The 25,199-nt window shown below is 39.3% G+C and overlaps 1 protein-coding gene across 1 annotated transcript in view; it reads right to left on the bottom strand.

Annotated features, from left to right (window-relative positions):
• Window positions 1-25,199, bottom strand: part of EPSTI1 (epithelial stromal interaction 1) — a gene marked incomplete at its 3' end in the record, with an annotated part of 166,802 nt that overhangs the window by 38,882 nt on the left and 102,721 nt on the right. The window contains exon 7 of the mRNA XM_007947838.1: window positions 13,908-14,001. Coding sequence (XP_007946029.1) covers window positions 13,908-14,001 — 94 coding nt within the window. The remainder of the gene's footprint in view (window positions 1-13,907; window positions 14,002-25,199) is intronic.

Genomic DNA, 25,199 nt, shown 5'->3' with positions numbered 1-25,199 from the left:
TATATACACACACACACACATATATACACACACATACACATACAGGAGCTCTGATGGTGTAGTGCCTAAGGCATTTGACTGCTGACCAGAAGGCGAGTGGTTCAAACCCACCAGCCACTCCTTGGAAGGAAGATTGGGCAATCTACTTCTGTAGTGATACCGCCTCAGAAACCCAAGGCGGGATCACTATGAGTTGGATCCTATTTGACGGCAGTGAGCTTGGTTTTGGTTTTGGTATATAATTTAGAAGATAAAGTCAAGAAAATATTCCAGAAAGTTTTTTAAAAGTTGCCAAAGATAAATTTAACCAAAACCAGTTTCATCAAATTGACCTGGACTCACTGTGACCTCAATGTATGTCAGAGTGGAACTATGCCCCACAGGGTTTTCAATGGTTCACTTTTCAGAAGTACATTTCCAGGCCTTTCTTATAAAGTATCTCTGAGTGAACTAGAACCTGCAATCTTCCAGTTAGCAGCTGAGTAAGTGTATTAATTGTTTGCACCACCCAGAGACTCCAAAGAAAAATCAAAGAAGAAAAGAAGTATATTTTTTAAGAAAAGTTAAAAGATCAATCTAGGAAATCAAGGATCTGACTAATAGGAATTCCATAAAGATAAAATGAAGTGTAAGAAATCAAAGAAATAACACGAGAAAATCTTCCAGAGCTAGATAGAGTTTTCAGATGAAAAATTAATAATAAAAAAAAAGGACCCTTGCTATGGCACATAATTATGAAATTTCAGAATATAAGAAAATAACAGAAGATATTAAAATGCTGCCAGGTAGAAAATGAGGACAGCCATCACATAAGGACTGAGACCCAAATGGCACTGGAGTTTGCAGGGACTGATACTCAGAGTTAAAGAAGAATGTCTTCAAAATTCTGAAGGAAAATTATTACACATTGTATTTCCAATACAATTTCCCAGTAAAATTGCAAACTAAGTATGAGGGCTCAATAAAGATAGTTTTAGACATGCTAGAACCCAAACATGTTTACCTCCCACGTATCTCCTCTGGGAAAGCTATTAAATAATGTGCTTGGGAAAAACAAAGAAATAAAATGAGAAAATATCCAGAAAACAGGAAACCCAAGGTAAAAAGTAATTGAAGAAATACCCAAGGTGGCATTAAAGCAGTGATCCCCATCCTTGGCTGCACAACAGAATTACCTGGGGAGCTTTTCAAAATCCTCGTGCCCAGGCCACAGCACATCAGGATCTCTGAGGGTACAACCCAGACATCGTAATTTTGAAAACTCCCCAGGTGATTCCAGTGTGCAGACCACGCTGAGAATCATTGTGCTGAAGGGAAGTCCCAAAACAACAGCTGAGCGGCAAGTCTAAGGTCAACCAGTGCAGGTTAGAGCAAGAGGTGAGGAGGACTGAAGAGAAATATTTCCAGGGGGAAAAAAAAGAATAACTGGAAATGATAAGTTACTTGATAGGCACAAGATAGCAAAGTGTGCAGAAATTTGCACCAAGGTATTTTATAGAAGAGTCACAAAGCTGAGGGAAAGAAGTCGAAAGTGCAAAGGGAAGTAAACAAATACACAAATAAAATAAAATTTTTAAACAGTTGTTTAAAAAGATGAAATGTAATTAAAATATGCTGTTCTGGCTACCTAGTGCCACTCTGACAAGAACACCAATGGGATGGCATGAACAAACAGGAATTTATTCTCCTACAATTCGTGAGGCTAGAAGTCCAAGTTCCAAGTGCAAGGCTCTAGGGGCTGTGTGAAAGCCCCTTGACCTTGGGCTTCAGCTCTGCCTCTTGCTCCCAGCCCACTGAAGCTAGAGGCATCTCTTCACTCAGGCAGCTACTGGCTTCTGAGGCTAACAAGTCCAAGGTTGACAAATAAAATGGCAATGTCCTGATGTCACCAAACCACATGGCAGGCCATTAATTCAAGTCCACTGAAAGTCCCAAGGTCAGCAGAGCATGGCAGGCTGCTGAACAACAACATGACTACATGCAGGGTTCAAGCATGCCAAAAGTTAGAGACCATTTCCCAAGGCTTCTTTTTATATACAGGAAGCAGACCACATCCCTAAGACAGCTACTCAGCTGCTCACAGTTGATTACCAGTGGAGTTGATTACCAGTCTCATCATGGGGAATACTACAACTAGTTGCCCAGCTACTCAACCAGGCCCAGCCAAGTTGACACACAAACTTAACTACCACATATACTAACTGGCTTGGCAAGTAAAATCTTACTGAAGATAATTCAAAAATAGTTGTAGCAGTATGTTGACAGAGAAATTCCAGAAATGAAAGCTAGACTCAGAAGGGGACGTGGAAAAAGGAATATCATAGCTGATGCCAGATGGATCTTGACTCAAAGCAAAGAATACCAGAAAAAATGTTTACATGTGTTTTATTGACTATGCAAAGGCATTTGATTGTGTGGATCATAACAAATTGTGGATAACACTGAGAAGAATGGGAATTGCAGAACACTTAATTGGACTCACAAGGAACCTGTACACAGACCAGGAGGCAGTCATTCAAACAAAACAAGGGGATACTGCCTGGTTTAAAATCAAGCAAGTAGTGTGTCAGGCTTGTATTCTTTCACCATACTTATTCAGTCTGTATGCTGAGCAAATAATCCGAGAAGCCGGACTAATATGAACAAGAATGTGGCATTAGGATTGGAGGAAGGCTCGTTAACAACCTGGGATATGCAGACGACACAACTTTGCTTGCTGAAAGTGAGGATGACTTGGAGCACTTACTAATGAATATTAAAGCCTACAGTCTGCAGTGTGGATTACACCTCAAAATTAAGAAAACAAAAATCCTCACAACTGGACCAACAAGCAGCATCACAATAGATGGAGAAAAGACTGAAGTTGTCAAAGACTTCATATTATTTGGTTCTACAATCAATGTCAACAGAAGCAGCAGTCAAGATATCAAGACGTACTGCATTGGGCAAATTTGTTGCAAAAGACCTCTCTCAAGCACTGAAGAGCAAAGATGTCTCCTTGAAGACTAAGACATGCCCAACCCAAGCCATGATATTTTCAGTCACTTCATATGCATGTGAGAGCTGGACAATGAACAAGAAAGACCGAAGAAGAGTTGATGCTTTTGGGTTGTGGTGTTGGTAAAGAATACTGAACGTACCATGGACTGCCAGAAGAATAAACAAATCTGTCCTGGACGAAGTGCAGTGCAAATGCTCCTTGGAAGAGAGGATGGCCAGATTTCATCTCACCTACTTTGGTTATGTTGTCAGAAGGACCATTCTCTGAAGAAGGATGTCATGTTTGGTAAAGTGGAGGGTCAACAAAGGAGGTGAAGTTCCTCAACAAGATGGATTGACATGGTGGCTGGAGTGATGGGCTCAGGTATAGTAGGGATCATGAAGCTGGCACAGGACCAGGCAGTGTTTCTTTCCATTGTACATAAGGTCGCTTTGAGTCAGAGATGACTCGATGGCACATAACAACAACTGGCTTGGCAGTGAAAGAAATATTTACACAGTCATAAATAGAGGAAAGCCTGAGAATAAATAAATACTAAATAATTGTATTAGGATATTGGGGGAGGGGTAACAGAGAAGTTTAAGCCTATTAAAAACCCTCATTTACTATAATAATAAATGAAATAAATGAGGCCTAAAATTGATTAATAAAGAGATAGCTATACATAGTAACAAAAGAAACAGCTAGAGGAGTTTGGGCATTTGAAATATGGCCTCCAAAGATATCCATGTTTTAATCCCAGGAACTTGTAAGTATGTTACCTTATGTAGAAAGAAGGACTTTAGAGATATGATCAAATGAAGGATCTTGAATTGAGGAGAATAGCCCAGATTATACAGGTGTAACCTATTTAATCACAACAATCCTCATCAAAGGAAGGCAAATAGGTCATATGAATTGAAATAGAGATTGGAGTGATACAGCCACAAACCAGGGAACCCAGGAAAGCCAGCTGCCTCCAGAATCTGAAACAGGCAAAGAACTGATTTCCCTCATGGAGCCTCCAGAAAAAAAAAAAAAAAAACAGAATTGCTGACACCACAATATTAGTCCCCTGAGACTCATTGTTGACTTCTCAGTCCCAGGACTAAGAGAAATAAAGTAGGATTGTTTAAAACCACTAAATTTAGGAAACTAGTTCAAGGGCTTAAAGTATTGGGTTGGGAGTGGGATTCCGGGTGGCAAAGGACACGTGCCTTTAAGCATTATTTGGCTTTTGAAGAAGGGCCATGTTACACAAGGTTAAAAAGTAAAACAAGCATTCAGTGTAAAGTAAACAGGAGGATATGACTAAGGAGAGGAGTGAGCTATACTGCAATGTTCTACAAACATTAACACACACACAAGTCACCCATGGACCTTTCAATATAAAGGTTCTGACTCTAGAGGTCTAGAGTGGGCCTCAGACTTTTAATTTTCTATACCTTCCCAACTACGGCCCATGCCTAGACTCTAGGCCAGTCTTCAGACCCTAGAGGACTGTTGAGAGATGATGCCAGAAAGATAAACAAGGTAGAGATCAGAAAAGGCTTTATGCTTAAGCTAAAGCATTTTGATTTTATCCTATGAGAAGCCACTGAGTGATTGTGTGCATTGGAACACCAGGATCAGATTTTTCAAAAATATTATTCTTGGGAAGGGGGAGTTATAGTTAGGGGACACTAGCTTCTGTTGAGGACAATGGAAAAACTTGGAAATGGGTAATAGTGATGGCTGAACAACAAAGTTGAACACAATGTCACTGAATTCTACATGTGAATAATATTGACATGCCAGTGTTTTGTTACATCTATATTTACCATAATATATACACACATACATACATGTGTGTATATATGTGTGTGTGTGTGTGTGTGTGTGTATATATATATATATACACACACATAAAAATTAGTCCTATATATATATATATATATATATATATATATATATATATATATATGTATATGTATTTGTTGTTGTTGTTGTTATGTGCCATCAAGTCAGACCCAACTCATAGCGACCCCTCCTTGGGTTTCCGAGGCAATATCACTACGGAAGTAGATTGCCCCATCACACACATATATATACATATATATATTTATAAAAAATATATATAATCATATATTCATATATGAATTACATACATATATAAAGGAGCCCTGATAGTGCTAACAGAAAGGTTGGCAGTTGAATCTCACCAGCCATGCTCCATGGAAGAGAGATGTAGCAGTTTGCTTCCAGTAAGCTTACAGCCTTGGAAACTTTATGGGGGTAGTTCTATCCTATTTATAGGGTTACTATGAATAGGAATCAGCTCAACGACAATACAGATACCCATATTTTATTGTTGTTATTAGGGGTCTTCAGTTCATTCCAACTCATAGTGATGCTATAGACAACCGAACAAAACTCTACTTCATCCTGCGTGGTCATCACAAGTGTTGCTATGTTTAAGGCCATTGTTGGAGCCACTGTGCTAATTCATTTTATTGGGGATCTTCCTCTTTTTACTTGACCTTCCACTTTGCCAAGCATGGTGTTCTTCTCCAGGGACTGGTCCCTCCTGGTAAAAGGTCCCAAGTACAAAATTTCACCATTTTGGCTTCTAAAGAGTATTCTGGCTGTATTTCTTCCAAGACAGATTTGTTCATTCTTCTGACTGTTGTTGTTGTTAGGTGCTGTTGACTTGGCTCTGACTCAGAGCAACCCTAGGTACAACAGAACTAAACACTGCCCAGTCCTGTGCCAACCTCATAATACTTGCTATACCTGAGCCCATTGTTGCAGCCACTGTGTTAATAGATCTCCTTGAGGGCCTTCCCCTTTTTCACTGACCCTGCACTTTTCTTCTCTTCTTTATTCATGTCCAGCTTTCACATGATATCCTTCTCCAGGGAATGGTCCCTTCTGACAAAATGATCAAAGTAGGTGAGGCAAAGTCTGGCCATTCTCCCTTTCAAGGAGCATTCTGGGTACACTTCGTCCAGGAGAGATCTGTTACTTCTTCTGACAGTCCGTGGTTCTTTTAGTATTCTTTGCCAATACCACAATTCAGAAGCATCAACTTCTTCTTCTCTTCTTTATTCATGTCCAACTTTCACATGCATATGAGGCATTTGAAAATATCATCCCTTGGGTTGTTGTTATTGTTGTGTGCCCTTGAGTCGGACCCAACTCATAGTGACACCTCCTTGAGTTTCCAAAGCGGTATCACTACAGAAGGAGATTGTCCAACCTTCCTTCCAAGGAGTGGCTGGTGGGTTTGAACCACCAGCCCTCTGGTTAGCAGTCAAGTGCCTTAGGCACTATGATACCCAAGCTCCATCCCTTGGGTTAGGTACACCTTTGTCTTTAAAGAGACATCTTTGTTCTTCAGCACTTTAAAGAGGTCTTTTGAAGCAAATTAGCCCAGTGTAATATGTTGTCTGGTTTCTTGACTGCTGCTTCCATTAGTGTTGACTGTGGAACCAAGTAATATGAAATATTTGACAACCTCAATCTTTTCTCCATATATCGTGGTATTGCTTATTGATCCAGTTGTGAGGATTTTTGTTTTCTTTGTTGAGGTGTAATCCATACTGCAGACTGTAGTCTCTAATCTTCATCAGCAAGTACTTCAAGTCATCTTCACTTTCAGCAAGCAAGGTTGTATTGTCTGCATATCATAGATTGTTAACGAGTCTTCCTCCAATCCTGATACCATGTTCTTGTTCATATAGTCCAGCTTCTCAGATTAGTTACTCAGCATACAGATTGAACAAGTATAGTGAAAGGATACAACCCTGATGCACTCGCTTCTTGATTTTAAACTATGCAGTAACCCCTTGTTCTGTTTGAACAACAGCCTCCTGGTCTATGTATAGGTTCCCCATGAGCACAATTAAATATTCTGGAATACCCAGTCTTCTCAATGTTCTCCATAATTAGTTATGATCCACACAATTGAATGCTTTTGGGTAGATAATAAAACACAGGTAAACTTCTTTCTGGTATTCTTTGCTTTCAGCCAAGATCCATCTGACATCAGGAATGATATCCCTCATTCCATGTCCTCTTCTGAATCAGCTTGCATTTCTGGAAATTCTCTGTCAATACACTGCTGCAACTATTTTAAAATTATCTTCAGCAAGATTTTCTTGCATGTGATTTTAACAATACTGTTCAATAATTCCCACATTTTGTTGGATCATCTTTCTTTGGAATGGGGACAAATATGGATCTCTTCCAGTCAGTTGGCCAGATAGCTGTCTTTCAAATCTCTTGGCATAGATGAGTGAATGTCTCCAGTATGGCATCAGTTTGCTGAAACATGTCAGTCGGTATTCCATCAGTTCCTGGAGCCTTGCTTTTCGCCAATTCCTTCAGTGCAGCTTCAACTTCTTCCTTCAGTACAATTGGTTCTTGATTATATGCCACCTCCTGAAATGGATGAACCAACTCTTTTTTGTACAATGACTCTGTGTTGTCCTTCCACCTTCTTTTGATGTTTCCTGCATCGTTCAATATTTTGCCCATAGAATCCTTCAATATTGCAACTCAAGACTTACATTTTTCTTCCATTCTTTCAGCTTGAGAAATGCCAAGCATGTTCTTCCCTTTTGGTTTTCTAACTCCAGGTCTTTGCACATTTCATTATAATAATTGACTTTGTCTTCTCGACCTGCTCTTTGAAATCTTCTGTTCAGCTCTTTCATCTTGTCATTTCTTCCATTTGCTTTAGCTACTGTCCATTCAAAAACAAGTTTCAGAGTCTCTTCTGACATTCATTTTTGTCTTTTCTTCCTTTCCTGTTTTCTAATGACCTTTTACTTTCTTCATGGATGATGTTCTTGATGTCATCCCACAATTTGTCTGGTTTTTGGTCATTGGTGTTCAATGCATCAAATCTGTTCTTCAAATAATCTCTAACTTCAGGTGGGATATAATCAAGGTCATATTTTGGCTCTCATAAACTTGTTTTAATTGTCTTCAGCTTCAACTTGAACTTCCCTATGAGCAGTTGATGGTGTTTCACAGTCAGCTCTTGGCCTTGTTTTGGCTGAAGATGTTCTTCTGGCAGTCCGTGGTATATTCAATATTCTTCACCAAAACCATAATTCAAATGCATAGATTCTTCTTCAGTATTCCTTAGTCATTGTGCAGTTTCACATGCATATGAGGCTATTCAAAATACTATGGCTTTGGTCAGGTGCACTTAGTTCTCAAAGTGATATCTTTGCTTTTTAATGTTTTAAAGAGATCTTTTGCAGCAAAGTTGCCCAATGAATTATGTCATTTGATTTCCTGAATGCTTATTCCATGGGCATTGATTGTGGACTGAAGCCAAATGAAATCCTTGACAACTTCAATCTTTTTCCTCTTTAAGATGATGTAGGTTATTGGTTCAGGTGTGAGGATTTTTGAGGTAAAATCCATACTGAAAGCTGTGTAGTTTTTCACCTTCATCAGTAAGTACTTCAAGTCCTCTTCACTTTCAGTAAGCAAGGTTGTGTTACCTGCATATCACAAATTGTTAATGAGTCTTCCTCTAATCCTGATCCGATGTACTTCTTCATATAGTCCATCTTCTTGGATTATTTGCTAAACATACAGATTAAACAAGTATGGTGAAAGGATTGTGACCATGACACACACCTTTTCTGATTTCAAACCACAGTATCCATTTGTTCTGTTCAAATGACTGCCCTTTGATCTATGTACAGGTTCCTTGTGAGCACAGTGAAGTTTCTTCACAATGTTATCCATAATTTGTTATGATCCACACAGTCAAATACATTTATATAGTCAATAAAACACAGGTAGACATATTTTTGGTATTCTCTGCTTTCAACCAAGACCCATCTGACATCAGCAATAATATCCCTCATTCCACATCCTCTTCTGAATCCAGCTTGAATTTCTTGCAGGTTCTTTTTCAATGTACTACTCCAACCATTTTTCAATAATCTTCAGCAAAATTTTAATTGTATGTGATATTAATGATTTATTTGATAATTTCTGTATTCTGTTAAATCACCCTTCTTTGGAATGGGCACAAATATGGATCTCTTCCAGTCTACTGGTCAGGTAGCTGTCTTCTAAATTTCTTGGTATAAATGAGTGAGCACTTCCATCCTTGCATGCATTTTTTAAAAAATATCTCAATTGGTATTTTGTCAATTTTTAGAGGATTGCTTTTCACAATCCCTTCATTTCAGCTTGGACTTCTTCCTTCAGTACCACCAGTTCCTGGTCATATGCTACCTCCTGAAATGGTGGAATACTGACCAATTATTTTTAGTACAGTGATTCTTTGTATTATTTCTTCTTCTCTTTCTCCTTTTCCTTCTCCTTCCTCCTCCTCCTCCTTCTTCTTCCTTCTCCTCCTTCTTCTTCTTCCTCCTTCTTCTTCTTCCTCCTTCTCCTCCATCTCTTTCTCCTTCTCCTTCCTCCCTGCTGGTATTTGAAATACAGGTAGCATAGTTTCCAGCATCACAACCACATGCAAGCCACCACAGTACAAACTGATGGAAAAGTTGTGGCATAATTTATATGTATACATATAAAAAAACTAAATCTATTTCCATCAAGTTGATTCTGACTCATAACAATCCTACACGACAGAGTAGTCCTGCACCATAGGGTTTCCAAGGCAGTAATCTTTATAGAAGCAGACTGCCACATCTTCCTCCTGTGGAACAGCTGGCAGGTCTGGATTGCTGATCTTCAGTTTAGCAGCTGAGTGCTTAACCACTGTGCCACCAGGGATCCTTATATCTACATCTACTTAAAATTGTTGGTAGATGATCACTTGAGTAGACCAAGGGTAAGCAAACTAGAGGTTGGAAACCATTTGGTATGGGACCAAAAATATTCAATGATAATGGCTTAGGAGGTTATGATGATGCTAGTATTTCTCCCTATATGCCTCCCACACACATACACACACACACACCTGTACACCTATAAAAAGAACAAAATCAATATGTAGGTAAACATTGTAAGTACCTCTTGCCTAAAGTCTTTTTATATAATATCTAAAAGAATTTTCTTGTTGTCTTTTTGATGGACATAAACCAAATCCACTGCTATTGAGTCAATTCTAACTCATAGAGACCCCATAGGACAGAGTAGAACTGTCCCATAGCATGTCCAAGGCTATAAATCTTTATGAAATCAGATTACCACATCTTTCACCCACTGAGTAGTTGGTGGGCTTGGATCACTGACCTTTTGGTTAGCAGCTGAGCACTTTAATCACTCTGCCACCAGTGCCCTTTGTTGAACATATAGTATTTATTATATTCCCATCTACCCATGGCAGATCCACATTAAATAAGAAGACTGCAAGAAGATGAATTTATTTTGGCAAAGTTGCATTGTTGTTGTTGTTGTTATGTGCCGTCAAGTCGGACCTGACTCATAGCGACCCCTCCTTGAGTTTCTGTATAAAACCTAAACCTTCATAGAGCTCATCACATCCCATATAGATGGTATTTACACAGTATACAATGTACATGTCTTATACATTTATCAGTGTCTAAGGCACTTGACTTCTAATCAGAATGCTGGTGGTTCAAACCCACCAGCCACTCCTTGGAAGGAAGGTTGGGCAATCTACTTCCATAGTGATATTGCCTCAGAAACTCAAGGAAGGGTTGCTATGAGTCAGGTCTGACTCGACGGCACATAACAACAACAACAAGGTAAATTGCAGGTGCCTTCTTTCAGCAGAGAAGGAACATGTTTCACAAAAGGGCAATGTACACACTTGATTTTACTAAAGCAGTATAAATGGTTCCACAGAGTATTCTCCAAGGACTTCTATGCATATGGATTAGACAGAATGAGAAGAGTTTAATATGGATAAAAAGTCAGTTAAAGATATTGAACGCCTACAAATTATTAATAGTTTGGTGTCAAAATGAGAGCAGCTATTGCATGAGGCTCATAAGGAAGCATCCTGGATCCAATCCTGCTCCATATAGTCTATTAATAGTTCTGAGGAGTGTCTGATTAATGTGCTAATCAATCCACAGAAAATGCAGCTCAGGAAGACTTTGCTTATGCTTTGGATGATAATATAAAAATTCAGGATGATCCTATTAAATTGAAGGTACAAGCCAAAATAAATAGAGCATGCACACACAGTACTGCCAGGTGTTTCAAATCATATGGAGCCAGGAAGCCCCATACAGCAAGCAAGACCATGCTGGCAGCTTTCCGACAAGCCCCGTTTGTAAAGCTATCCAACTCCTGTCCTCCTTCCCCTCCTCACAGCCACAAAGATATCCACATAGATGTCAAGGACTGTCATTTACACAGGATTTACTTCCATTCCCTACAATTTCTCACCCTTTCCCTCACAATCCTGCCTTAAGTGGGGACAGATTTCAGTTGGTACAACTTGTAGAGGCCACACTGACCAATTTAAAGTTTGGAATACTACATTAGAAGCAGGCAAAGGAGTTAAAAACAAAGAGCACATAAAGGTTTGTAAATAGTGGTATAATGATTTTTTCCCAAGGAATGTCATAATGTCTTCCTGATTTCAAAAAAAAAAAAAAGGTACTAAACAGAAAGAGGGCAAAAGGAAGAAGATTACATTTCTCTAACAGCTAATTTAATATTTACTACCTGCTTGCCTAAGACATTTGACTGCTAACCATAAGGCTGGTGGTTCAAACCCACCAGCCACTCCTCGGAAGGAAGGTTGGGTTGGGCAATCTACTTCCGTAGTGATACTGCCTCAGAAACTCTACATGGGGTCACTATGAGTCAGATCCAAATCGATGGCAGTGGGTTGGGCCCAAACCTGGAAAAGCTAAGACTTTAGAAAAATTAAACCTATCCTTTCTTTTCACCACAACCAATTCCCAGAGTCATTCTTAATTACATTTACTTTCTTGTCCCCAATGAGCCAGTCAAGGACAGTGGTAGTTCATTGGTAAAATTCTTGCCTTCCATGAAGGAGACCCAGCTTCAATTCCCAGCCAATGCACAGCTACCACCTATCCCTAAACGGAGGCTTGTATGTTGCTATGATGGTGAACAAGTTTTGGCAGATCTTCCAGATGAGGAAGAAATGTCTAGTGATCTGCCTCCTAAAATCAGTCAGTGAAAAGCCTATGGATCACAATGGTCCAATCCATAACCAGTCATGGAGTTGGCACAGGACCATGCAGTGTTTTATTCCATTGTGCATGAGATAGCTATGAGTTGGGATTGGGTTGACAGGAGCTAACGAGAACAACGGAACTCTGTCAATTGTATCTTCTAAACATTACTCGGGAGCTCTGGTAGCATAGTGGCTAAGGCACTTGACTGCTAACCAGAAGGCTGGCGGTTCAAACCCACCAGCCACTCCTCGGAAGGAAGGTTGGGCAATCCTACTTCCGTAGTGATACTGCCTCGGAAACCCAAGGAGGGGTCGCTATGAGTCAGGGCTGACTCGATGGCACATAACAACAACAACAACAACAAACATTACTCACACCTATACCCTCGTCTCACCCTCCCAGCCACTATTCTAGTTCAAATCCTCATCATCCCTCACCTTGACTAGTGCATAAAGCCTTCTTTTTTTTGGGGGGGGGGGGGTTAAGGAGAAGTTTTTATTCTGTGCTTCCGCATGAGGTTTACGGGTCCCCGAGGGGCCCTGGCGAGGTTCACGGGTCCCTGAGAGGGGCCGGAGAACTCTCTGCATAAAGCCTTCTTGAAGCCTCTCTGCCTCCTTTAGATCCAGCCTTCACGTGGTTACGAATGTGATTTAGCTAGAATACAAACATGGCCTTGAACATTCTCTGTTTAAAACCTTTCAGTACCTTCCCAATACTCATAGAGTGAGGTCTAAGTTCTTCAAAGTTCTTCAGTTGGTACACAAACTTCTTCAGGAGCCCCTGGTTTTCTACCAGGGACACCACCAGCTTCCTAGAGAATGTGTGGAAAGGTGTGGGGCATTTCTGTGGGTCTCAATGTTGAGGCAGTGCTACCAGCGTTTAGTTCCCAGGGAGGTGAAGATGCTAAACACCCTGCAGTACCCAAGACAATTCACACAATGAACTGTCCTACCCATTACTAGCAGTTTCACCATTGAGAAATGCTCCTTATGAGTTCTGTCTACTTTTTCAGCCTTCTAGCTCATTATTCTGTAGTCCAGCTACATAAAACTATTATTCTCCAACAAGCCATATTTTGTCTAGCCTTATCTTCATTCTTTCTTCTGTGCTTTAATTCCTTCTGATACCTGGAATGACTGTCTTCATCTTATGGACTTGCCTTTTAAGATTCAGCTCAGGGGTTACTTCTGCCAGGAAGTGATTACATACACATGTACATACATACGCACATACAATACACACGCAACTTGATGCTTAGGTAGGTGTTTTCAAATTCTGATATGTCCTATACTTATTATGTTTCTTTGTAAATACTAATTTCCTCCTTTACTGGACTGAACTCCTTCTAGGCAGAAACTTAGGCAACTCAGTGCAACTTATGTAGACATACAATTGGATGGATGGATAAATGGATAACTGAGTGAGATGAAGGATCTTTTCAGAAGCTGATAGTTAGTCCAGTTGCCCATAATGGAGGTAATATACACTATCATTGTTTTGTAGCTTAGATAATATTTGAGGTCAACATTTCGTATCATGTCCATGGCCTTTCATCCCAGCATCTTATCCTGTACAGATCACTCCATGCCCTTATACTAAACATAGTATTTAAAAGGTGCCAGACTGAGTTTCTGTTAATAGTGGTGGAATAATTTGGAAAAGGATAGAAGTAATGGTTGTACAACATGATGAACACAATCAATGTCCCTGAATGTAAAACTCATTGAAAAATTGTTGAGTTAGCAAATATTTTGTTATATATACATTTTTACCACAATTTTTTTCAAAAAGATTTCAGACAGCACTCTGAATGCCATTCTACTTACCCATGTTGAGGACTGTGGTTCATAAAGAGTACTTTCATAGGTGCTTCTGTTTGGTAACTCTGTTTGCAGTTGGCTCAAGAATTCAGCAGTTTTACTATAAGGAACACAAATAGGTGTTAATGTTTTCACAAAAAATAAGCATATCATTGTTTACTTTACCTTTGGACACTAGCTTAGACTTTTATTGAGTGATGACTAAGATTGTCCTAGGTAGAAAAAAAGGAGCTCTTGTAAAGCAGTGGTTAAAGCATTTAGTTGCTAACCCAAAGGTCAATGGTTCAAACTCACCAGTGGCTCCATGGGAGAAAGATGAGGCAGTCTGCTTTCATAAAGAATGGAAGCCTTGGAAACACTAGGGGCAGTTCTACTTTGTCCTGTACAGTCGTTGTCAGTCAGAATTGACTCAATGGCAGTAGGTTGGTTGCTTTATGTATGTTTTGATTACCTAGTGCCACTTTGACAGGAATATACCACAAATGGGATGGCTTGAACAAACAAGAGTTTAATCTCTTACAGTTTGGAGGCTTTAAGTCCAAGTTCAAAATGCCAGGCTCCAGGGGCTGGGTAGAAGCCCCTCAACTTTGGGGTCCAGCTCTGCCTCCTGTTCTTGGCCCACTGGAGCTAAAGGCATTTCTTCACTCAGACAGCTGCTGGTTGCTGAGACTGAGAAGCCTCAAGGTTGACAAGTAAAAAGGCACAGTACTGATGTTACCAAACCACACAGCAGGCCATTAATTTAAGTCCATTGTAAGTCCCAAGGTTGGCAGAGCATGGCAGGATGCTGAACAATGACACAGCTACATGCAAGGTCCACATGTGCCATAAGCTAGAGACCATTCCCAAGGCTTCTCCTTATATACAGAAAGCAGACCACATCCCTAAGGCAGCTACTCAGTTGCTTGTGGTAGATCCCACCATGGAGTTGATTGCTCATCTCATGATGGGGAATAATTACCATCAGTTGCGCACCTTCTCAACCAGGCCCAGCCAAGTTGACATACAAATTTAACTACCACAATGTATAACAAAAAAATTTTATTAAGAACATCATATAGTAGAAAATCAAACCAAAACATTATTATTGCAAGTACGCATTCTTGAGGCACATTAAGTTTGAAAAATAAGAAATTAGTTTTGTGTTATGTGAAACTGTGATTTCTTTTTCTCCACTTTGTGTTATTTATATGGAGATAAAGCTCTGTTAGATCCCATAATCCAGGGCCCTAATTTCCTGTCTGAATATTTAAAGCTTGAAACTCAGAACATAAACCCACAACATCTCATCCCACATCCATCTTACACTAAGCCTTACTCCACATTCTAGGAGTATTTCTTTCTCCTGGTTACCTCATTTGCCACATAGCTTTGACTAATAGACCCTTTAGTCCAGTAACTCTTAGCCATTTATGGATCATGAACCCTTTTGGGATTCTGATAGCAGAAATGGAGCCTATCTCTTCAGACACACATGTTGTTGTTGTTGTTAATGTGCCGTCGAGTAGGACTCGACTCATAGCAACCCCTCCTTGGGTTTCCGAGGCAGTCTCACTACAGAAGTAGATTGCCCCATCTTCTTTCCAAGGAGTGGCTGGTGGGTTTGAACTGTCAGCCTTCTGGTTGGCAGTCAAGTGCCTTAGGCACTACGCTACCAGAGTTCCTTCAGACACACATACACCTTTGTATCTGACTTAAGGGAAATCATGAATTTCCTCGCATGGTGAATAAGAAGCATTGCTGGTATTGGTCTGAATTTCTGACATGTCCTTTTTAGCTTTGAAAGGTTGACCTAGAACTGGCCTGAATTTCAATAAGAAGGTCTTCATTTTTCTTTAAAAATTCAAACCACCACCCTATTTTCTCCTCTCAACTGTGTCAAGCATGCAGTCTGTCATTGCTGCATGCCATTGAGTCAATTTAGACCCATAGCAACTCCATGTGACAGAACACAATTATTTCATAAGGTTTCCTTGACTGTAATATTTATGGAAACAGATCACCAGGTTTTTTCTCCCATGGAGCTGGTGAGTGGATTAGATCTGTCAGCCTTACAGTCAGCAGCTGAGCACTTAACCATTTGTAAACCAGCATTCCTTATGTCAACCAAATAATACTGGAATTGTTTCCTAGTCCTCATTTCAATGACTGTCATATTCTGCTTATTCAGTTCTACTTCTTTTATCCTTTCCCCGTGACATTTGCGGAATTCTACCCCCTTGTTCCATTTGCACAACCAAATGCTTCATCAAGGCCTGATTTATGTTGCACCAGACTTTTGCATCCTGATCTTCATCTGCCTTCTTCCTTCTACTAACCCTCTACTTCCCCCTTATATTTTTTGGCTTATGTTAAGATCCAATTCATCAATATTTTAGGACATAAGCATTAAAAGAAACACAAATATTTGGCTAAGAACAAATGGCATCTAGTAGAAAAAAAAAAAAAAGATAGAGAGAAAGTCAAAACAAAGAATTAGAAATTATTTTAAACAGAGAACACCAACATCACTTCAAATAATTACTTAGGTAAAAGGCAGAACATGACATTTGAACAATGTCAGAAGCTTAAGCTGAGAAAGGAAGAGCTAAAAGTTAAGTGACATACATAACCCTAGGAAATATAAGACTTAAGCAGTTGAGACATGCAGCCATTCCACTTGCCTAGAATTGCTTATCTTCCCCAGAATAGACAAGGAGACTAATGAAGGCACAGAGTCTGGAAGCAGCCCCACCGTCTGGGGCTTCACGAAGTCATCAGTCAAAAGTGTAAAAAAGAGAGTTGCCAGAAATTTGGATGAGATTTCTGAATATCCTTAGCTGAGTGCAGACCATTGGAGAAAGCAATGAAGAAGAAATGCCATGATAAGCAAGGAAGGAACTTCAGGCCATGATCCAAAAGGAACTCCCACGGTGTGTGTTGACTGTTGCTGCCTACCTGCCAATGTCAAACACAAAGACAGCTGGGCAGCCAACTACTAGCCATGGCCTTTGTGTCAATTATCGCTGCCCCAACCATGCCACAAGATTCAAACATAGTGACTGAGCCATAGGATTGCCATAGGAATACAAGTAGAGGCCTACAGAGAATGCAGATTTCTCCCAAGTGACAAACTACATTGTTACAAATTCATGGTATTCCTCCAAAGTATGTGTTGAAATCTTAACTACTATAACTATAAATAGGTCCCTAGGAGGAGCAAACGGTTTGTGCCCAGCTGCTAACCAAAAAGTGCCACAGAACAAAGAACTGGCAATCTGTTTCCTTAAAGATCATAGCCAAGAAAACCCTGTGGAGCAGTTATATTCTGTAACACATGGGGTCACCATGACTTGGAACCAACTTGATAACAATGGCTTTTGGTTTGCACCTCTAAATAAGACCCTGTTTGGAAATAGCCTCCTGAACTATGAGAAGATTAATTTCTGTTCTTTAAAGCCCACTTGTAGTATTTTTTGTTCTAGCAGCACTAGGTAACTAAGACATTCACAAATGAGACAAGTCCCAAGTTACTAGGCTAACTAGTATTTTTCTATTACCACAATGCCTGGTACAAAATAAAATTTTCATATATTGGCAGACCTGAATTGGGATCCCTCAGTAATAATGGTGTTATTTATTAAAAATAAGATATAGATTCTCTTTAAGGGACATAAGAAGAGTATCCTGCTGGGGAAGGCCAACTAGACTAAGAATACTGGACTCTAGCATTATGAGTGATGTTTTTTTTTTTTCCCTTCAAGTTTCTTGCTGCTTATTTCCACTGTCACTCTGTTACCTGTTGGGGTAGGATGTTGGAGGGGAAATCCTCTCCTACTTTATCTCTCTGCCCAAGTATGAATAAAGGATTCTTTCCTTTATTCTCCATAGTAGTAATGATGGACTACCAATAACTTTGACTGATGGTGTTTACTCATGTTTAACTTATGATGCTAAGGGTCCCTCCTGATAGATCTTCATATGGTTACTATGGCTTATCCAACAGGGTCTCTTCAAAATAACCTCACCTCAACATAACACAATAATGGCAGAGATTGATAAATGTCCATTAACATTTCTGTCCTCTTTTTCATGGTCATTCAACTTGACTACATTTCCCAGCTTCCCTGGCAGCTAAGGGTGGTTATGTGATGGAGTCTGACCAATGGAAAGTCAGAGAACTTTCCAGGACTAACTTATTATAAACTTCCCAAGTATTCACTTCCATAGATGTTTGTCCTCTGGTTGGTGAAAATGGAGACAGGTCCCAGAGCAGCCTTGGAAATTATGTATTGAAGGTGGTAGAGCTTCAGCAAGCAGTCTTAATCCCTGAAGAGCTGAGTAGAAGGGAATCTCTTCTCAAATCTGTACAACTTATATGAGTAAGGGACGGGGGCAGTTACATACTACTCAAGCTATTATATATTTTGGGGTCTGTTTATTACAGCAATCAGTCTACTCTAAATGATATCCATATGCCTACAAGGAAGACCAGTTAATACTATTATTATTCACATTTACACACCACCACCAAAGCCGAAGATGAGGAAATTGAAGATTTTTACCAACTTTTGTCATCTGAAATTGACCAAATATGCAATCAAGATGTGTTGATTATCACTGGTGACTGGAATGCAAAAGTTGGAAACAAAGAAGAATCATCTATACTTGGAAAATATGCCCTTGGTGATAAAAATAATGCTGGATGTCACATGATAGAATTTTGCAAGACCAATGACTTCTTCATAGCAGATACCTTTTCGCAACAGTACAAATGACAGCTACACATGTGGACTTCACCAGATGGAGTACACAAGAATCAGATCGACTACATCTGTGGAAAGAGGCAATGTTGTTGTTGTTATGTGCCCTTGAGTCAGACCCAACTCATAGCGACCCCCCCTTGGGTTTCCGAGGCAGTATCACTACCTTCCTTCCGAGGAGTGGCTAGTGTATTTGAACTGCCAGTCCTCTGCTTAGCAATCAAGTGCCTTAGGCACTACACTACCAGAGCTCCGAAATAGGCAATGGAGCTTAATATCTTCAGCCAAAATAAGGCCAGGAGCTGATTGTGGAACAGACCATCAACTGCTCATATGCAAGTTCAACTTGAAGTTGAAGACAATTAAAACAAGCCCATGAAAGCCAAAATATGACCTTGATAATATGTCTCCTGAATTTAGAGACCATCAAAAGAATAGATTTGATGCACTGAACACCAGTGACCAAAAACCAGAGGAATTGTTGGATGACATCAAGAACATCATCCATGAAGAAAACAAAAGATCATTAAAAAGACAAGAAAGGAAGAAAAGACCAAAATGGATGTCAGAAGAAACTCTGAAACTTGCCCTTGAATGGACTGTAGCTAAAACAAATGGAAGAAATAACAAGATAAAAGAGCTGAACGGAAGATTTCAAAGAGCAGCTTGAGAATACAAGCCAATTATTATAATGAAATGTGCAAAGACCTGGTTAGAAAAACAAAAGGAAAGAACATACTTGGCATTTCTTAAGCTGAAAGAACTGAGGAAAAAATTCAAGCCTCGAGTTGCAATATTGAAAGATTCTGTGGGCAAAATGGGAGCTCTGGTGGCATAGCGCCTAACCCATTTGACTGCTAACCAGAAGGCTAATGAATGATGTAGAAAACATCAAAAGAAGATGGAAGGAATACACAGTCACTGTACCATAAAGAACTGGTCAATGTTTATCTATTTCAGGTGGTGGCATATGATTAAGAACCAGTGGTATTGAAGGAAGAAGTTGAAGCTATATTGAAGGAATTGGCAAAAAAAAAAAGTCTCCAGGAATTGACAGAATATTCATTGAGGTGTTTCAACAAATGGATGCTACACTGGAGGCAATCACTTATCTTGGACAAGAAATTTGGAAGACAGCTACCTGGCCAACTGACTGGAATAGATCCATATTTGTACTCATTCCAAAGAAAGGTGATCTCATAGAATGTGGAAATTATTGAACAACAGCACTGATATCACACACAGGTAAAATCTTACTGAAGATAATTCAAAGACAGTGTCAGCAGTATATTGACAGAGAACTTCCAGAAATGTGAGCTGGATTCAGAAGAGGATGTGCAATGAGGGATACCATTGCTGATGTCAGATGGATCCTGGCTGAAAGCAACGAATACCAGAAAGATGTTTACTTGTGTTTGTTGACTATACAAAAGCATTCAATTGTGTGGATCATAACAAATTATGGATAGCATTGAGAAGAATGGGAATTCCAGACCACTTGATTGTGTTCATCAGGAACCTGTACATAGGAGGCTGTTGTTTGAACAGAACAAGGGGATACTGCATGCTTTAAAATCAGGAAGCGAGAGAGTCAGGGTTGTATCATTTCACCATACTTAATCAATCTGTATGCTGAATAAATAATCCAAGAAGCTGGACTATATGAAGAAGAATGTGGCATAAGGATTGGAGGAAGACTCATTAACAACCTGCAATACACAGACAACACAACTTTGCTTGCTGAAAGAGAAGATGACTTGAAGCACTTACTGATTAAGATTAAAGACTTCATTCTGCAGTATGGATTATAGCTCATCATAAAGAAAAAAAAAGTCCTCACAAATGGACCAATAAGCAGCATCAGAATAAATGGAAAAAAAGATTGAAGTTGTTAAAGATTTCATATTACTTGATTCCAAAATCAACACCAATGGAAGCAGCAGTCAAGACATCAGACAATGTATTGAACTAGGCAAATCTGCTGCAAAATATCCCTTTAAAGTGTTGAAGAGCAAAGATGTCTCTTTGAAGACTAAAGTGAGCCTAACCCAAGCCATGGTATTTTGAGTTGCCACATATGCATGTGAGAGCTGGACAATGAACAAGGAAGCCCAAAGAAGAGTTGATACTTTTGAGCTGTCGTATTGGTGAAGAATACTGAAAGTACCACGGACTGCCAAAAGAACAAACAAATGTGTCCTAGAAGAAGTGCAGCCAGAATGCTCCTTGGAAGCAAGAATGGCCAGAATTTGTCCCAGCTCCTTTAGTCATGTTGTCGGAAGGGACTATTCCCTCAAGAAGGATATCATGCTTGGCAAAGTGGAGGGACAACAAAAAAGGGGAAGGTCCTCAATGAATGGATTGACACAGTGGCTGCAATGATGGTTTCAGGTATAGCAAGAATTGTGAGGTTGGCACAAGACTGGGCAGTGTTCTGTTCTGTTGTACATAGGGTCGCTATGAATTGGAGCCAACTTGATGGTGCCTAACAACAACAAATAATATAATATAAATATAATACAAAGAGAATACAAGAGAATCACTTCTCAATCTAGGTGATCACTTCTAACAGTAAATAAAAAGATGCCAAGACAAGATGAGAAAAAAATGGAAAAAAAAATTCTCAAGGATTAATTTAGGATTCTTAACCATTTCAGAACATTGGGTGTTGAGGAAAATTTGGGAGAGGGAAAGAGCCTATTCATACTTGATTCGTCTTCCTGTCATACCCAGGAGTATAAAAATAGTTGTCTTCTATGTCTATACCACTAGAATCTTGTCTAGTTTAAGGAGGAGTGGGTGATTTGGAGGAGATACTACATTGTAAAAAGTCAAGAAAGAAAGTGATGTGGCATATTATACTGAAATAGCATGGTATTTGAAAAATCAATTAATGGAGATTATTAATAGAAAATAAAAGTGACTCTTTTGAAAAAATAAAAAAATATGGGAAAGGGCACAGGTGATAAAATGTGTATCTGTTAGTTCATTTGAATAGCCCAGATTGCCAAAGTTAAATTTTTATAAAAGCAAAAAAATGAAAAAATTTAAAAAACCAAGAAACAAAAACTTAGAACTATAGAATCTTGGGAGACCTTTGCAACTCATCACACCAGGAATGCAAGGTGCTAAGCACGTTTCTCCACCTGGTTAGCCACAGTACTCACTTTTGAGGCATGACAAGACACATCTTGTTATTATGTGCTGTCGAGTCAGACCCAACTCACAGCGACCCCTCCTTGGGTTTTGGAAGCAGTATCACTATGGAAGTAGATTGCCCCATCTTCCTTCCGAGGAGTGGCTGGTGGGTTTGAACCGCCAGCCTTCTGGTTAGCAGTCAAGTGCCTTAGGCATTATGGTACCAGAGCTCCCTGACAAGACACATAAGAACATTCTACTAAAAAGGTTAAACTACTGTCTTAGTTACCTAGTGCTGCTACAATAGAAATACCACCAGTGGGTGGCTTTAACTAACAGAAACTTCTTTTCTCACAGTTTCGGAAGCTAGAAGTCCAAATTCAGGGTGCTGGCTCTAGGGAAAGCCTTTCTCTCTATAGCAGCCCTGGAGGAAGGTCCTTGTCTGTTCTGAGCTTCTGCTTCTAGGAGATCTTCATGTGTCTGTTCTGAGCTTCATTTGGCTTGGGGGGTCTCCCCTCCCCCATATTGCTCTCTGCTTGTTTAATCTCTTTTTATAGCTCAACATGTGATTCCAGATACACCCTACATTAATCCTTCCTCATTAACATAATAAAGTCCATTCCCAAATAGGATTATAACCACAAACATAGAGGTTAGGATTTACAACACATATTTCTGGGGGACATAATTCAATCCATAACACTATGAATTTTAAAGCTAAATGGCCAATATTAGGGGATCTCCTTACTGAAAAAATAGCAGTTATAAACCTCTCTTTGGTACTCTCGTGGGGAGAATATGGGCAGGTTTATCTCCTCTCTCCTACTTCTAGCTGAGAGAAGTTAGCCACAGTAACAGAAACAGAAACTCAGACTCAAGGATAAGTGGGAACTGCCATTTAGGTCAACATGGGGAGACCAGAGAGAGTAGTGGGGACTTCGACAAACCAAGGAGTGATCTGCTACTGCTTCTCAGCTCTCAGCAATCACTGCCCTGCAGAGTCACAGGGCAGCATGGCCAGATGTCCCAGTTTTTACAAGTATAACCAAACTGTTGAACATTTTTCATGTGAAATAGCTCAGCAACTCATTCAAATTGTTTGGACACACTGTAAACCAACACCATACAGACCAAATAACCTCTGCAGTCAAATGAAGGCCAAAGGTCACCAGATTGTGACCAGCATATTCTGTTTCTGCCTGTTAAGTTTTGTGCTATTCCTAAATATAAGCCCCTTATTTTCATAAAAGAGAAAAAAGAATCAAAGTTAGATTCTAGTGTTGAAGAGAAGGTTCAGAAACAGCTATTATGTATATTAGCTAACAGGAGAGAGAAGGTATATTGTACTGTATTTTACATTTATACCAAATACTAAAGTGCATTACTTCATTTATAAATATATGAATAATATGTATGTGATTATATGGTTGTGTTAATATTAGAAAAACAATGGTGAGATACTACAAATAAGAAAGATAACTCAGAAAACATTTACATGCTACAAGAAAAAAAAAGAATAGTATTAAGAATATATAAAGAACTATAACAAGTCAATTAAAAAAACAAACACACCCAGCAGCTCCATGGAAGAAAGATTACAGCCTAGAAAACCCTATGGAGCAGTTGAACTCTGTAACACATGGAGATGCCATGAGTCAAAATTGACTCATATGGGTTTAAACAAAATCTTAATAGTGTAACCTTGGTGGTTGATACTATTTTCAGTGCAGTTGAAGTTTTTCTCAAATTTAAAAAAAAAAAAAAAAGCTCATGCTGTGGTGGTAGTTACTAGTGACAGGCTTAGCATGTGTCATTTCTGGGCCCACAGAACAATAGTTTCCAAATGCCAGTAGGAAGACCTGTGTGGGAGTGGCTACATGAGAGTCATCTGTCCTAAGTATAAAAAATGACTGAACTCAAACCCTGGCTTTCTAATCCAGTTTGTCTAATGCAACTTTCCAATCCAGGAATCTGTGTTTCTTAAAAGCACCCCTGGTGATCTTGAGAACTACTATAATATTATAGAGGCATATTTAATATGCATAATTATCTTAGGTGCCCATAGTTCTAACTTATAAATAATTCATGTTATATAGCACATTTGGAAACAAAACCTCTGTGTGTTAGAAACCATCTGTGTAAGTACGATCTAACGATGTATTCTACTTGTACTTTGCAATAGCTTCACAAACCTGAATTTCATCATCATGAAGTTTAGAAGGTGAGCAAGTAACCATTCGAACATTCACACATGCATTCATTAAAGCAACAGATATTTCTAGAGTCTCTGCGACATGCTTAGCAATATGGGTTATAGGAAATCTAACAGGTATTTATTTTGCCTGAGCCAGCTTCATATAACAGGGTATGAACAAAAGGCATTCATACAGCTACAAGCATTGAAAGAACCTATGGTAGTAACAGAGAGAAATCACTGGGATAGAAACGCAAGTCCCATAGCAGGGATCATAAGAATGAGAGGCATAAAAAAAAGCACATAGGACAGTAACATTTGGGAGAGCTAAATTTTGTCATTAATCAGAGAAATCAAATGATCCCATTGTAGCTTAAACAATTCTTTCCTTTCACTGTAACTAGTTTTTAATGCTTTAATTTTTTAATTATAAAAGCAATATACATGAACACAATTATGAGTCAGAAAATTAAAACAGAAAAGTGCAAAAAATAAAAAGTGACGGTCCTGATCATACTCTATCAACCCTTACTCCCTTCCCAAGAGGAAAATAACATGGATTGTCAGGTATGAATCCTTTATCCTCCTCCATTGTTTTCCATTAAATTACAAGTTTGGTATATTTAGGACAATGAATAGCAATTACACTGCATTGGAATCTCTGGGTGGTGCAAATAGTTTAACACACTCACTACTAACTGAAAGGCTGGAGGATTAAGTACACCCAGAGATGCCAAAAAATCAGCTGTTGAAAACCCTATGTAGCACAGTTCTACTTTGATATACATGGGGTCATCATGAGTCTGAGTCAGCTTGACAACAACTGGTTAATTTGTTGAATTACTTTGGATTGTGGAGAAGAGTAACTCTGGTAAGGCAGAAACTTCTGGCTGTTGTCTAAAATGTGCTGTCTAGAGTACACTTCCCAGCTTCCCTTGCAATTAAGTATGGCCATAAACCTGAGTTCTGGCCAAGGCAACATGAGCAAGCAGCGTGCATCAATGACTTGCCACATGATTCTTATTGCTCTTTCCTCCTTCTGTCTGATGGCACTACCTATAATGAGCTTGAAAGTCATTTGCTAAACGTCATGGAATCACCATTTTCCTGACTCTCTTAATGCCTGTGGAGAAGAGCCACCCTGTTGACTCAAACATCAGCCCTGGGTCAGTCTTTGAGAAAGATTTAATCTTTGTCTTTAAGTCACTGAAATCTGGCAGTCTA

This window comes from Orycteropus afer, unplaced genomic scaffold (genome assembly GCF_000298275.1).
Source record: "Orycteropus afer afer isolate SDZICR_OR568_19922 unplaced genomic scaffold, OryAfe1.0 scaffold00194, whole genome shotgun sequence".
In the NCBI taxonomy this organism is placed as follows: domain Eukaryota; kingdom Metazoa; phylum Chordata; class Mammalia; order Tubulidentata; family Orycteropodidae; genus Orycteropus; species Orycteropus afer.
The sequence above is the reverse complement of the archived record's forward strand: the minus strand, read 5'-3'. Positions and strand labels throughout refer to the sequence as shown.